The 16,304-nt window shown below is 31.3% G+C and overlaps 1 protein-coding gene across 1 annotated transcript in view; it reads left to right on the top strand.

Annotated features, from left to right (window-relative positions):
* LMBRD1 (LMBR1 domain containing 1) overlaps nt 1–15,934 on the top strand; it is a 78,720-nt gene extending 62,786 nt beyond the window's left edge. The window contains exons 10-16 of the mRNA XM_011361181.2: nt 1,084–1,148; nt 1,491–1,593; nt 2,134–2,238; nt 3,936–4,085; nt 5,437–5,515; nt 15,145–15,236; nt 15,377–15,934. Of these exons, the coding sequence (XP_011359483.1) occupies nt 1,084–1,148; nt 1,491–1,593; nt 2,134–2,238; nt 3,936–4,085; nt 5,437–5,515; nt 15,145–15,236; nt 15,377–15,493 (711 nt within the window). The 3' untranslated portion in view covers nt 15,494–15,934. The remainder of the gene's footprint in view (nt 1–1,083; nt 1,149–1,490; nt 1,594–2,133; nt 2,239–3,935; nt 4,086–5,436; nt 5,516–15,144; nt 15,237–15,376) is intronic.
* The last annotated feature ends 370 nt before the right edge of the window (nt 15,935–16,304 follow it).

Below are 16,304 nucleotides of genomic sequence, written 5' to 3' on the forward strand. Positions count from 1 at the left end.
TAGTTAGGTATGTAGAAAAGCTTGGATTGGGACTTGGAAAACAGCAGCTAATCAATACGTGACCTCGTTTTTTTGTGTGTTTGTGTTTAAGAACAATTTATTTAATATATATTGTTGATTCATCAATATTGAATTTATGACCAATAACAGGATAACACATGCCTGAACAAGGCTTACCTAACACATGTATTTTCTCAGTAATCATGACCATGGCCTAGTTGTTTCTAGAACTTAGGGAAGATGTCAGGGAAAAATAACCTAGATAATTAGTAACATAGATTTCATCCCTTTTTTATTACAAAATTTTGTTCCTTAGAAACTCAGTTCCAATAATTTTTTTTGCTTATTTTCTACCATTCATAGTATAAAGTTCATACAATAGAAGGAAATGTGTTCCACCAATTACAGTGCTTAACACATTTCTTCCCAGAAATATTGTCTTACATATATTTCTTCCCAGAAATATTGTCTTATTGTCTGACAGTTTCTGTAGTGCTGCTGATACTGCAGTTCATGAATATTATCAATTAAGCAGTCTTTTCTGGGTTGTAGTATAATTATTTATGTATGTAATTGGCATATATAATATACATCATAATATAGGCATATATGTAATATATAATACATATGTAACATACATACACATCATTACTTCTATAGGAAAATGTTTCAAGTTCCATATTTTAACAACTGGTTAATATAACCTGATGAATTTCTTTGTTTTGGTTTTTGTGTATGTGTGTATATTAGTCTTAATGTACTTTTCAGTTAATTTTGAAGTTTATATGTGAGTGCAACTGAATATAAACTTTTTATTTGACTTATCAGTCTCATTTGTTTACTTACTAATGAAGACTTTTAAATGCTTTGTTTTGTGTATGTTTTCTCAAATAATTTCATAATAAACATTTAGATGACAAATGCCTAACATTATATACTAAATTAAAATATATCTTGGATCATTTTAGTTAGATCATTGTCATACACTAGCAACTCATATTGAATATAATGATTTTGTGCTTTTAATATCTACTTTGGATAGCTAATATATTAATGAATTTTTTTTTTTTTTTTTGCTTTTAGATCGTTTGGGGGATATTTTTCATCTTAGTTGCATTGCTGTTTGTAATTTCTCTCTTCCTGTCAAAGTAAGTACACTAGACACATTTTCTAAAGCACTTATACAAATCCTATAATGTTACATATTTTACATGCTGAATTCCACTAGTGTAGCCTATTGATCTTACCTAGCTATTTTACTTAAAGTGTTCTACAGCATTAATTCAAAAAATGACTAAAAAGTTCCAGTAATAGATAGTATTTCTTTATTCTTTATTAATTGAACAATATCTGTAAGATATTTAAGTGAGGTTTAATTTGTTATCTGAAGTTTTCTTTAACTCAGTTGAATTTTCATGCTTAAGTTATAAATTAACTGAAAATGTAGTCATATAATATATAAAATCATTCTTTATGATTTTTTGTTTTAGTTTGGATAAAGCTCTTCATTCAGCTGGAATTGATTCTGGTTTCATAATTTTTGGAGCTAACCTGAGTAATCCACTGAATATGCTTTTGCCTTTACTACAAACAGTAAGTAAAAAATCAGTCATTTTATACTCTAGCAAATATTCTCACATGCTGTCAAATTATTATGTTGAAAAAAACTTATTAATACTTGATAATATATGCTTGTCCCCTCTGCTGATTTGGCTTTTTATTTATATTTAACTTATACATTGATTTGTGCTTTAAAGATTTTTATATTGATATATTGCTACACTCTTAAATTATACATAATTTGACTTGGGAAACATTTTAAATCTCAAGGTGAACCTTTCCAAGAAATTCTATTTTTAATTTTGATGAAGTTTTTTATTCCATATTTAAATGCAATTCTTAGCTTAATTTGTGGTACTAAACAATTTGGTATTAGTTTGGTATTGTTTTTTGGCAGGTTCTTTTATGTTCTTTTTTTTTTTTTTTTGTATTTTCATAGCAGCCTGATCTAAATCACAGTTGAAATTTTAAATATTTGCCAAATATGAATAATGAACTTTTAGTTAATTTTAATTTTATATGACTTCTAGAGCTCTGCTTATGTATTGAATTTAATTTTATCCTTTTTTTCAGGTTTTCCCTCTTGATTATATTCTTATAACAATTATTATTATGTATTTTATTTTTACTTCAATGGCGGGGATTCGAAATATTGGCATATGGTTCTTTTGGATTAGAGTGAGTATAACAGTATTATTTTTATTTTTTTCATTTTGTGCATGATTGTTATTGTAAATTATCTTAAATTTATAATATTGTGATACTAAAAGTGATGGAAAATTGCCTTTTCATTTGATATTAACATAAAAGTGCTTTTGTCTAGAGTGATGAGTGATTTTGCCTCCCCTGGTTACATTTGGCAATGTCGGGGGACATTTTCAGTTGCTACAACTAGGGGGTGCTACTGGCACCTACTGGGTAGAGGCCAGGGTTTCTGCTAAACATTCTGCAGTGCACAGGGGAGCCTCCTACAACAAAAACTTATCCAGCCCATAAAATCACTAGTTCCAAAGTTGAGAAACTCTGGTCTAGAAGTCATATTATTTTCTTTAGTGTTTGGCTGCATGCAAACACATTGAAGCACAAATGGATGTACTGTAGCTCAAAAGATGATCCTTCCTACTAGGGGTTAATGACTACTATATGTGATTGGAGAAAGAGTTATTTTCTTCTTATACTCATTTTGAGATAAATTACGAATTTTAAAATGAAGCTATATTAGGTCAAGGCTACTTCAAGCTGTGAGTAAAAGAAAACCCATTTAAATAGTGGCTTGAGCTGATGAATGACTTCTTACTATGGAAAAGGAAAAAAAATCTAGTTGCTTTAGTAGCTCAAAAATGTCTAGTCCTACATCTCTGGAACCCTCTTGACTTCTCCCTCATAATTGTAATTTGGCTGCTGCAACTCCATTTATCCTGTCCCATGTTCCATAAGGAAAAAGTAGATAGGAGGAAGTGGTGACACCTATATTAATAAAGCAAGACTTTCTCAAAAATCCCCAGCAGACTTCTGCTTTCCTTTCAGTGTTTAATATTTTATCACTGCTAGCCACTACGAGGTATAGGGAAGCTGGGAAATGTAAACTTTTAGGTGATCCTATCATCATCCCATCCAGAATTACAGTTCTGTTACTCTGTATTGTACTACAATCAAGTAATCAGACAGGTAGGTGATATCTTGGTTGCTGAAATAAAAGTGTGCTCTGTCGTTGAAATGAAGCAAGTCACCCAGTTCTTTGTATTTGTTAGCATTTGTTTTACTTTCCCTCCAGTACAGATGCATGTGAAAATATCTGTAGTCAGATTATTGTAAGTTATCATAAACTAGATTTTATGGCAGAGTATGTGAGAATGTTACGTATTGCATAGAAATGAGTATAAACGTGTGACATGTCCTTGTGCAGTAATATTATTTAAAAGCACAAATATATTACTAATACTTAGAGTTTAAACTAATTCTTTTAATCTTTGGACAGAATTAGAAGTAATTCACAATTCTTCTTAGCACTATGAACTTTTAACAGATCCTATTACATAAGTTTAGGTTTATCTGGAAACCTGTCATGTAAATACTGATACAGTCTCTAGGTCTTGAGTTTTTAATGGATCATTTATTTAGGAGCCTTTGGATATAGATGCTTTGCCATGATTTTAAAATAAACAAACTTAAACCTGAAAGCTTTGCAGGGAGAAAATTATCTTTATTATTATTATAATTATTTGGAATGATTAAGAATTCTTAGTACTTATTTTGCAAAAAAAAAAAGGAAATGGTTGATTGAACTGTGTTTATTACCCCTAACACATGAGACATAGTACCTCACAAATAAAATATATTGCTGAAATATTGTTATTGTCTTTTTTTCTTTCCAGTTATATAAAATCAGAAGAGGTAGAACCAGGCCCCAGGCACTCTTATTTCTTTGCATGATACTTCTGCTCATTGTCCTTCACACTAGCTACATGATTTACAGTCTTGCTCCCCAGTATGTTATGTATGGTAGCCAAAATTACTTAATAGAGGTAAGTGCAAAATTTAAAACTTTGTTATTTTGATATATTAAAGATACTGATATTTAAAAGCAAATTTTAATTTGTGAAGGCTGGCATAAGATATTAGTTCATCAGATTAAATTTAATATTGCTAAAACTAGTTTTTCCATTTTATCTTTGAGCATATTTGTATTTGTTTCATATAAATTCTCTTTTAAAGTAACATTGAATTTCATTATAATAATTACTTAAATGGATCCCATGGTGCTAAGCTACTGAGCTTTTTCTCAGCACTTTATTAAAACTTATAATATTTCCTATAAAATAATATTTTAAGTAATTTTAATAATGTGGCTCCCCAAAAAGTTTTGATGAGCAAAATATGTCTGCTCATCAGTAATATGAATACCACAGGAGACACCTTATAAATACTTTATTTGTGGGGAACTGGGTGTTATTTTTTCTTAACATGATGAGTATCCTCTTACCTATAACACTGATTTCTTAATGTTAACCTTTCAAAAGCCAATTGTGATTCCTAGTTTTGTAATCGTAATTGTAATCCAGCTAATTTGGGATTTTTGACAATTTAAAATATTTTGACTATATCTCATTTAACATATTTTGACTATATCTCATTTAACATTTATTTCCTTTTCCTAAAACACCTCTTGTTCTACCTCCTAACAATTCAAATCAAATCCATGTTTCAAGGCCTTGCCTTAATAGAGTCTTTGTTATTGATCTAGTCTGCCCAGATCACTTCTTTTTTATTCTGTATTTCTTTCATTTTTACTTTAACATGTAATTAGGAACAAAAAATATCTAACTAGCACATCGAACTCTCAATCAATACCATCTATAATATTGCTAAGTGTTCAAAAGTTAGTTCATTGAAAAATATGAAGTTATAATGTGGGTGGAACAAAGATAAGGCATGAATCATGATGGAGGTACATGAATGGGTTGAGTTTGGGAAACACAGTACTGGAAGATCATTCGAATCATATTGCTCACTTGTACCTTTTTATTCTTGCTTCATCTCCTGCACCTAGTTCATTTCACTAAGTCATGCTTATTAAATACCTTCTATAAGTACATGAAATGAGATCATGTTTTGCATTGATAAAAGATATTCTTTTCTTGTTCCACTGTGGAAAAATAAGTAGGCTCTTTGGGAAGAAGCTTTGTTGTTCAACACAGGACCTAAAGATTGTTGCAAAAAGCTCTAATGTTAAATTTATCTTAAAATTTACCTTTTTGAATATTAGTTAAATGTAGTTTAATAGAAAACAGTATAAAGTTCATGATATGATTACTTTTGAATCAAAATATAATTTTAATACAATATTTACATTTTAACTGTATTTCCATCTTTCAGAGCAATATAACTTATGATGACCATAAAAGCAATTCAACCCTTTCTGTGCCAAAGAGATGTGATGCAGATGCCCCTGAAGGTAAAGCAACTTTTACCAGTTGTCTTAGAATTTATGATTCTGTAAGAGAGGCATTATCTTACATTTTGCTGTTAATCATTTGATGCACTTGTTTTAATATGTGGTGACAAAGGAACTTTGACAAAGAGGAAATTGGTAAGTCTTTTCAATCGAATTTCTTGGTGGTATAAATTATTTTCATTAGAGAAAGGATCGTTATAAATTAGTTACTTACAGAGTTACAAAGGTAGTTATTATTTATCACATTTACTAGTATAATACGAAGTTACTCTTAAATGATTTGGTTTTTTTTTTTAAAAAACTCAAAGTTTTGGTGGACTCTACAATTCTTAGGACCAAGACTAAAAGTACCTGTGACCTAGAACAACTTTTAATTCATCCAAGTCTAGTTACTTTAGTTAATAACAATAACATTAATAATAATAGCAGTAACTTTTAAAACATATAATTGTGTTTCAGGCACTGTGCTAAGTATTTTATGTGTATTCTTACAAAACCTCTGTGATCCCGTGGTCTTAACCTCTGTATATTTTTAGAGAATCACTTTCCCCCTTAATTTCTGTGCATTAAAGTGATATTTTTCTTTGAATAGTATAGTATCCTGTACTGTTTAAGGATTCCAGATTCATTCTTTAAAAATTTACAACAGTTTTTTCCTACTCTTGCCTTCAAAGTGCTTTTATTTCAGAGTAAAGTAATATGTCAAATATGGTGTAGTACTTCATAAATCATTCGTGGGTATCATTATGAAAAAGATAAATTCTGATTTTTTTTTAGCAGAGTCAACTATAGAATGATGGAATAATAGGAACAGGCACAGAATACAGGGATAGCCCAGAGGAAGAAGTAATTAATTCTACCTGGAGGGGATCATTGTGGAGTTGTAGTGAAAAAGAAAAGCTATAGAAAAGGGATAACAGAGCTGCGTTTCAAGGTTAAAGAATAACATATCTGGTATATGCATCAAGACAAGGCTGTTCTAGTCAGAGGGAAAAAATGCACAAATAAAATGATCTTACACTCTATGGATATGTTCTAGAGAATTTAAAACATTATTATTGTTTTGTTTTTTAAATTATGGGGGTGTAGAGAGTTATCTAGGAAGGAAGAAATGAGATTGCAGAATTAGATGTCAGACTACAAAAGGTCATGGAAAGTAAATAAAGAGCCAATAAAGTAGAAGTTATCTGATTTATTTTTAGTAACTTAATTATAAGTTATACAGAGAATGGATTTGAGATGAGTCCCTTCCGCCCCCAAGAATTATACCATCATGTGAGGGTGAAGCAGAAGTTATATTACTTCTAGAAACTGACAGCAGAGTCAAGAGCAGGAAGGGAAGAATCACATCCCCCAAAAATTGTAACCACAGACTAGCTCTTTGCTGATCTGCCTTCCAAATACACATCACCAGAGTAAAGTTGTTTCATTGGAATCTCAGACTGGCAGTGCTGTAGGCACATGACACAAGTAAATATTTAAAAAATAACAGAAACAACAACAACAACAAAAAATCTTACTAGAAGAATAAACATACCTTAATTCCAGGCTTCGAAGAATTCCTACAAAGGCGCACAAACAAATTTCAGTCAAATATTCAAGCATACAAGGAAACAAAGCACCATGAAAGAGCTAGAAGAAATAGCAGACAGCATAAAGACACTTGCAAAGACTTAATATTAGAATTATCAACACAGATTATAGAATAGCTAACTATGATAAAAGGAATATGACCAGATCAAACTATTGGCAGAGAACGACAAACTGTTAAAGAATGCAATTCTAGCAGACTTGTAAATGAACCAAACAATATTTAGAAATGAACATAGAATAAGTGAAATTAAACTTAGTTTAGAGGACTATATTTTAAAGCCACAATGAGGTCTCTCCACAGATTGTTTATTAGTTGTAAGAGAAAAAGTAGTAGCTATCATGGCTATATATCAGAGAAATGGGGCAACTTCTGTGTTACATATAGACCAGGGCTTGGCAAACTTTTTCTGAAAGGACCAGATACTAAATATTTTATTTTTTTTGTGGGGCATATAGTAGTCTCTCATACTGTTCCACTCTGCCATTGCAACACAAAAGCTGCTATACACAGCACATTATGGATGGCTGTGGCCATGTTCCAGTAGAACTTAAAAAACAAGTGAAAGGGCTAAATTGATCCTTTTGGGTTATAGCTTGCCAACCTCTGAGAATAGACCATAATGAATTCAGGGCAAAGGCAAGTTGACAGGAGGCTTCTGCAGTAATCTAAGGGAGAGCTTATGTTAGTGGTGGCAGTAGCAAGAAGTGGTCAGATTGTGGATATATTTTGAAGGTAGAGCTAATAGGATGGGCTGAAGAGCCTGGTATAGAGGAGGAGAGAGAAAGGAGTCAGGGAAGATGCCTGTGTTTTAGAGCTTTAATTAGAAAATGTTGCTTAATATTTTATATTGTACTTTTTATAGTATCTAGAATAATTGTGTTTAAAATCTATTTGTAGCTATTAAGGTTATACTCCCCCCCTCCTTTTTTTCCTTTGAGCCTGTTTGTTTTGTTTTTGGTATTCTTTCATAAATTGAGAACTAATAAAATAACTTAATAGTTTCTTAGTCCCACCATCGGTCATTGCACATTTTCTCATTAGGTTTCTCTTATAACTGAAAGCCTGTGTGTCATAATGTGATATATAGAGTTAGGGCATTATTTCATGGACAAGGATGAAAGCCAAAGAAAGATGTTAGCCTGTTACTTGTCTGTGGGTAGCTCTAAATGAGACTCATCAACCCTGTGAAAGTAATATATAGAGCTTCGCCTTATTTTGGTAATGTTTATAAAAGTGTTTAAAATGCATAGTTCTTAGGGAAGACAAGCTATTAGATAAGGACTTTGGACTACATAGCCACTCTACTATTTCTTATACTATTACCATTCTTCAAAGCACAGTTACATTCATTCACTCTTTCTCGACACCTAATCAGTTGCTAAGGGTTGCAGAGTCTGTTGTCATGACTCTCACATGTCATTTAAATTAGATCTCCCATGAACTGCTATACCTTTTAACTAGTGCTCTACTTTGATCCACACTGCATGGTACTGTTAATTGTTCTAAAGCAACGATTATCACTGTCACATGCATCAGAACCTCTTGGAAGGCTTGTTAAACATAGATTGCACAATTTTTTATTCAGTGTATTGGTGAAACTTGAATTTTCCGATAGTTCTGGTCTGGGAAGCAGACCATGGAAACCATGTTTCTGAAGTACTCTGATAATGCCTTTCCTCCAATAGAAACTTGAAGTACTTCCTCCTCAGCATCTGATTAATTCAGTATAGAATTGAAGGATTACTGCTATTTATCTTACAAGAACCTTTTTTTCAAACATATTCTGAACATGGCTATCTTTTCTACCTTTGTTTTTCAACTGTTTGTTCTTAAAATGTCACAGCTAGTTTCTACCCCATTCCTCCCATTTTCATCATTCAGAATCCTGACCATCTTACAAGGTTTATTTCAAACCTGACCCTCTTTTGAACCTCTAAACATGTATAGAGTCTCTTTTTTTCTTTTGAATTCCCATAACATTATATTTCTTATGATATTACCTTACCCTGTCTTAATTTATAGTCATTTATATATCTTATCTCTATCCTTCTCTTTTATAGGAGTGTAAGCTCTTTGAGGATATAAATATGTATATAAATATATTTTCATTTTTCCTCAGACAGCATTTGTAGAATTGAACCATGTTTTTTATTTTTCTCTTTTTGAAAAATGTTAGTAGAGTAACATAGGAGGATATTAATATAGCTAATATTTTGTAGCTTCTTGCTCACTTTATCTGTTGGGCGAAACTCATTGTATTTACCTTCTTTTAAGTACCTACTGACTTCCTTTTCTTATTTGGATCAATTGCTTTCTAATTCTGCTGCTCAGCTCTAATGTTATAATTTCTGTTCACTGGGCTTCTGATGCATTATAAACCTTATCTTCTTCTTTCTTAATTTCTTCTCCCAGGCCCTTAGTTTTGTTAGAATTTTTTTTTAAAAAAAGCAGTGCTTTCATGAAATACATATCTGAAAATTCCTTGTATATCTGAAACTTATTTTGTTCTCAAAATTGATACAATTGATGGGTAATTTGATCGTGCTTAGAATTCTACACAAGAAATCATTTCTTTTAGAACTTTAAAGGTATTGCATCATCTGTCCTTCATTTTTATCTGGTGAGAAATCTAATGCCAGCCTATTTCTACTTTTGAAGCTAACTTATAGTTTCTCTTTTTTCCTTTTTCCCTTTGGGAAGCAGTTGTTCATTAGTTGTTGAATATCTTCAGTTGATCATCTATGTCATTCCATATTTCATATTTTCTGCCTACCATTTTACTCTAGATTCTTTGATATGTATCAAGCTTTATCTTCAAACTGTATCTTGAATTTTTTATTTCATGTAACAAATTCTTATTTTTCTTGAGTACTTTATTGGTGTTCTTTTTCAAGCATCCTTATTTATGGATGTAATATCTTCTTTAATAGCTAAAGGTACTAAACATTTTTCTAATGATTTTCTTCAAGTAAAATTACAAGTTTGTTTATCTTAGAACAATTCTGTTTATCTTGTTATTTCTACTCATACTGGTAGTTTTCTGTATATATCTGATACAGTTTGTGTATTCATAAAACATAATAAAACTGTTTCCTTTAGAATTTCTATGATTTTTTATTTTCACCATTTTTTTCTTTTTACCTAGCTCCCTCGGTGAGATTTAATAAAACATTGATTTAACTGTATGCCATTTTTTAAATTTTAATATAAATACACAACTTTGGTTTTTATTACAAATTTTAATTTTTCTACCCCCCTCCCCATTCTCATTTGGATGTATGTTGTTAATTTCTCAGATCTTTTTATGTGTGTATATTTCTTGTGCTATAAATCTATTTGACAATAAAACTATGATTAACTGGGATTTTACTTCCAAATATCTTTCAGATCCAGTCTTCCTTTCTATCTCAGCAGCTTGTATTTTTCACTTAGATTGTCTTCTGACTCATTGAACCTCTTTCTACTTACTCTCAATTTCTACTACCAATCTACACTCCACTCATGTAATTTCCTTTCTGAAAATGATTTGATAAATAATTGCTAATCATGTCACAATAAAGTCCAAACTCCTTAGCCTGTATACAGTTAAGATTTATATGTCTATTATAAATATTCAGTAGTAGCAAAACCTTAATCAGAAACCAAAGTCAGTATAATCATAGACAACCATGAAAATGAAGTGGCACTCTGAATAGTCCAGTCTTCCGTCAGTTTGTCACTAGTCAAACAAAATATTTGCTTTAACATTTATTCACCATGATACATGCATTTCCTCAAATGCCCTCTATCTATGCATATGCATAATAAAGATTCATTTTATAAATAAAGCACAAATACAGAATGTAATTCTAAGTTGATTTCAAGTGAAAGTATAGTATGATGACCTAATTGTGGCTGAAATCAACACTGAATGTTGTTTTTAAACACATTTAAAGTAGAAGGTGCTGTTTATCATACTTAATAACCAACGTTATCTGAGTGTTAGGTACATCAACAATAACATACAAGTAGTCTAAAAGCAAACAAGAAGTATATAATATAAAATTTATTGAGTATATTTAAAAAGGTTGCTATTACATGAAAAACTGATTTAATTGCACTTTCTATTATCTTACTAGTTTGAAGAGCTGGAGAGAGGGTGGTAGTAGCAAGATTCAAAAGTCTTTTGATTTTATTCATGTACTACAGGTGCCCTTTCTAAGCTCTCAAAATTTTTATCTTTTTTGTATGGCCACCTTGTCATCAGGAAAGAAGATTTTTATCTGAGCCCCTATTTTTAGTTTTTCATTGTTAACGTACTCTTTAGTTTAATTGGTGCTTTTATATGTCCTTTTTAGGAACAGCAGTCAGAAGTCTCCTGAACACTTTGATTTTAGAACACAGTCCCTAAATGAAACATTTAGCAATTTAAATTTACTTTGTAGGTCAAACCAAGTTCAAAATACTTATTTATAATTTTTAAGGTAACTTTAGAAAGACATCTATAGATCTAGATATCCATGATTCAGGTGAGCAGCTGAAAGGTGGCAGATGGTGAGGAGAGAAGCCCCCCACCATTTAATCAGTTTCTAATCACTGCTGGAATATAAAATATATGCATGGGGCTTATTATTAACCAAAATTCTTCTGTGGACATATGCTACTTTATATAAATATAAATATGTATACATATAAAGATAACTACATTGTGTGTGTGGATTTGTGGTCTATTGCACTAAAAATGATTTTACCTTTGTATCTTACTTTAGAAGGCTTGTATCAAATCTACAACCTTGGAAAATGGTAAACATGTAGAACAATGTGACAGGAAAATTATTTAAGATATGTTTTTTGTGGCAGGCAAAAGAATCAGTGGGTATAAGCCAATTTAAAATGTCACTGAGTGGTTTATTAGACCTCTGGGGAAAATGATTTGATTTTACTTGGTTCTGCCAGCTCAGCCTCTGCCTTGTAATCTCTGTTCTGGCCCTGAAATTTCTAATTTAGTCAACTTCTGACTCCTGAAATATCTTTAAGTATGGAAATGAGTAATAAAACTTTTATTTTTAAAGTTTAGAATGTTAGCAATGTTGAGAAGGTTGAATGAGTTTTTTCAAACGGGCTTATACCTGTACAGTGGAACTTGTATAATAATTAAGCCATGGAAGGTACTGTTCTTGTTTTTATAATAATTGTGAACAGGCATTTTAGCATAAATCACAGCCTGCCCCGCTCTTCATTTTGAAATATTCATATTGGTTATTTTTATTTTAAGATATATAACTATTTAGCCAATATCCTGTTACTAAATTATACATATTTGAATTTTACCAAATCCAGTTATATCTGTTTTGACTATAGAGACAGAAGAATAACGAACACAGTAGTCATGATATTAATGCCTAAGCAGTTATTTTCTATACTGCTATTGGACACATACTTCTGAAATCTTAAGATTAGTTATTTTTCTTGCTACCATTTGAGCACCTCTTGAGAACTGTGTTCTTTATCGTGGGTTCACTTATACCTTGAAGAGAGAAAAAGAAGAAAATTAATATTAACTGTCCCCTTGCATGGAGATTTGATTTACACTTGGCCCTCCGGGTTTCACATCCATGGATTCAACCAACTGTGGATCAAAAATAATTTGAGGAGGAAAAAAAAAATCCCAGGAAGTTCTAAAATGCAAAACTTGAGCTTGCCATGTGCTGAGCACTACACTGAACCCATGTGAAGGTTGTGATACGTAGGTATACCCTGCTGTAAGCTATATGCAAATTCAGGTTATATGCAAGTACTGTGCCCTTTCATATAAGAGACTTGAGCATCCCAGACTTTGGTATCTGAGGAGGTCCCAGAACCAATCCTCAGTGTTTACCAAGGGACGACTGTACCTCATTTGGTCTTTAGAATGAACCTGTAAGGAAATATGATGATATCATTTTACAAAGACAGAGTTTCAGCAGTTCAGGTTTGCTTCTCCACATGGTAGAGAAGGGGCTAAATGATGTTTGATACCAAGTCTGTTAGATCAGAGTCTGGGCTCTTACTTCTCCATGCTGGACATTTTAGTTATACTTCCATTTTCACAACATATTCAGGTGTGTTTTTTTTTGACACCCTTGGGCTCTTGTCATATTTTAGTCAAAAGAAATTAGAAAATGTATTATTTAGCAATATTTTTAAATAAAATACCCCTTTTTTAAATTTGGTTTACTTCAACAGTCATTGAATATGAATACCAGATACTCTTATAGGTTCTTTGTAATACTCAGGCTTATCTAACTGAAAAAGTGACAAATCAAATAGTTATATTGCTATGAAGAAAGTTCTATAATAGAGGTAAGAATAAAATGTTGAGGGAGCAGAGTAAATGGCTATGAATTTCCTGTCTAGGAGTCTCCTCTGCTAGACTGAACTCCCAGTACCCAGTGTAAAGTTGTAATCCTGGGTGCTAGTAACTGTAGGACAGAAGGAAACATTTGCTCAGCCACTGCTGCTTGAAGCCTTTTTGATTTTTCTTAGGGAGCTTTTGAATATTTTTTCTAGATTTTTCTGTTGAGAAAGAGAACAAAGAATATGAACACGGCTCCTGGGGGATCAATAGATCAGCATTAGATCGGTGGTCCTTCCTTATGAAAAGAAGAGGTTGCTTCTCTATTAAACTGCATGTTTTCCTGCCAGAAAAAAGGCTGCTTTGTGCAGTTTGATATGGAGCAATAGAAGCAAATGTTGAAGTGGAAGGGATTAGAATAGAAAAGATTTAGATCATCTAAATAGAACAGTGGAAGGGATTAGAATAGAAAAGATTTATATCATCTAAATATTTATATAACATCTAAAGCTTTACATAACAGGTCTTGTATTTGGATAAAATACAACCTACTGCTATTTTTCAGAAACCATATGACAGCCAAAAAAATAAAATGTATTAGATCCCTTGTGTAATAAACTGGACTACAAAATTCACAGCTCAATTTGATATTTTAAGAGAAACTAGCACTTATCTATTGAAGCTGAGAAGAGAGTTCATAAAATTAGAAATCAACAATGTAGTGTCTTAATCAGCAATAGGGTATGAAATTGATCTCCTAATTGCATGTAGAATTTTTTGCCACTGTTCATTTTGGATAAAAATATTCATAAAGTGTAATTTTTTGCAATTAATAGACTGAAAAGAAATTGCCTTCTAAGATAAGGAGTTTCTTCTGTAATGAATAAAGACCTTCTGGAAATCCTACATTAGCTGCAGCATATATAATTTCGGTCTACATTATATTGTGCTGCCCAGACCTTCCTGAATGGTTTTAATAAACATCCCTAGACATCATTTACAAGGCATATGTCAAGATATATAGAAGACTTTATAACCTAATAGAAATAATGTATTTGGATAAAACCAGTGTGGAGTCTGAATATCAAATAACCAGTCTACCACTTTCCCTTTAACGTACATTTTTTTTGGAAGAAAAAAATATATGATTTATTTTTAATTCAACCTATAATGCTACCTAAAGTTTAAATAGTAAGCATATCAATAAATAATGATTATTGTATTTTTTTGGAAGCAGCAGTCATCTTTTTGTAAAAAGCAAAAAAAAAAGCTCAAAAACGCTCTCAAGTTTGAGCTGTCTTGATAATTGGATTCTTAGAAAAGTGCAGCTTAATACTAACCACATCTGATTACTTTGTTCTTTTTTTTTTTTTTTAGTGTTCATTAGGAAAACTTGTTTTCGAACATGTCTGGCACTCCTGGTTGGAATGCTTTGTCTATTTCAAATAAATTGAATTAGCCAGTATAATTTTTTTTATATTTAAGAGCCAGAATTATTGGTGGCATTAATTTTTTAAAACATGTTATATTAGTTGGTAATTTAAACTATAGTAAGGTGATTGAAAGAGTGGGCTTATAGAGAGACCTAGATTTCAATCCAATCTCTAACAGTTACTGTTTGACTTTGGTCATTAGTTTTAGTTAATAACTTTTAGATATATTATTAATAGTATATTTCAAGAGAGAATTTATCTCACAATAGTTTTATATTTGCTTTTGTAGATCAGTGTACTGTTACCCGGACATACCTCTTTCTTCACAAGTTCTGGTTTTTTAGTGCCGCGTACTATTTTGGTAACTGGGCCTTTCTTGGGGTAAGTATGAGAATCCCAGAGGTGATTTGACCCTTAGTGAGTGGGCCGTTTGTATCATAGTAATGCCATTGGATTTTAAATTTTTTACTTTCTGAATGATTTTAGATTTGAGAAATAACATAGATCACTTAAATTTACAGGTATTCTTGATTGGATTAATTGTATCCTGTTGTAAAGGAAAAAAATCAGTGATTGAAGGAGTTAATGAAGATGATTCAGACATAAGTGATGATGAGCCCTCTGTCTATTCAGTTTGACAGTCTTCTGTCTTGAAGGTTTTATAAAGATGATCGAAATATCTCATGCATTTTTAAGTGTTAAACTACATTAAGATGAACTGACTAGCTTTCATCAAAAATGGGAGCATGGCTATTAAAAAACTATATTTTTTATGTTTTCTGAAGTAACATTATTATATCATAGATTAACATTTAAAATTGCTATAATACTATGTAAATATAAAACTACCAGCTTTGTGAGGGAATGTTTGTGGAAATTTTTTTCTCTAATGTATATTAGTGTTAAATTGATCAAAAATCTTCCAGAATTAATATTCCCTCTTGTCACTTTTTAAAAACATAATAAATCACTTGTATTTGTGCCTTTGGATCTCTAGAGTAATGTGGAATTTTTAAGTGTATATAACTGATTGTCAAAATAATATAATATAGCTGATAAATAAATGTTATCCCTTCATACAACTTGTTTCCTGTTTTCTACTTTAAATCATTAGTGCCATTCAAATAGGTTTCATGAACAGATTTCAGGCTACTTGATGTACATATTATGATTCTTGAAATAAAATACCATTAAGTTTTTGAAAAAGACTTAGGAATTAACAACCAACTCCCACTTAACTCTACTCTCCCTAAATTTTTGTGCCACATTGCTCTGTTCTGATTCTTTGTCTCTCGAGATATATCTACACAGCTTTCACATTTGGCTTTTTCATGTACTCTTTAAATGTTATTCACCAAGATTAGATTTCCTTCTGTTATTTACTCTTTTTTTTTCTGGACAATCTCATATACTCTTGGTTTCCATCTATATTATTCTTTCCTAAGCTCT

This window comes from Pteropus vampyrus, unplaced genomic scaffold, assembly GCF_000151845.1.
Source record: "Pteropus vampyrus isolate Shadow unplaced genomic scaffold, Pvam_2.0 Scaffold64, whole genome shotgun sequence".
Lineage (NCBI taxonomy): Eukaryota > Metazoa > Chordata > Mammalia > Chiroptera > Pteropodidae > Pteropus > Pteropus vampyrus.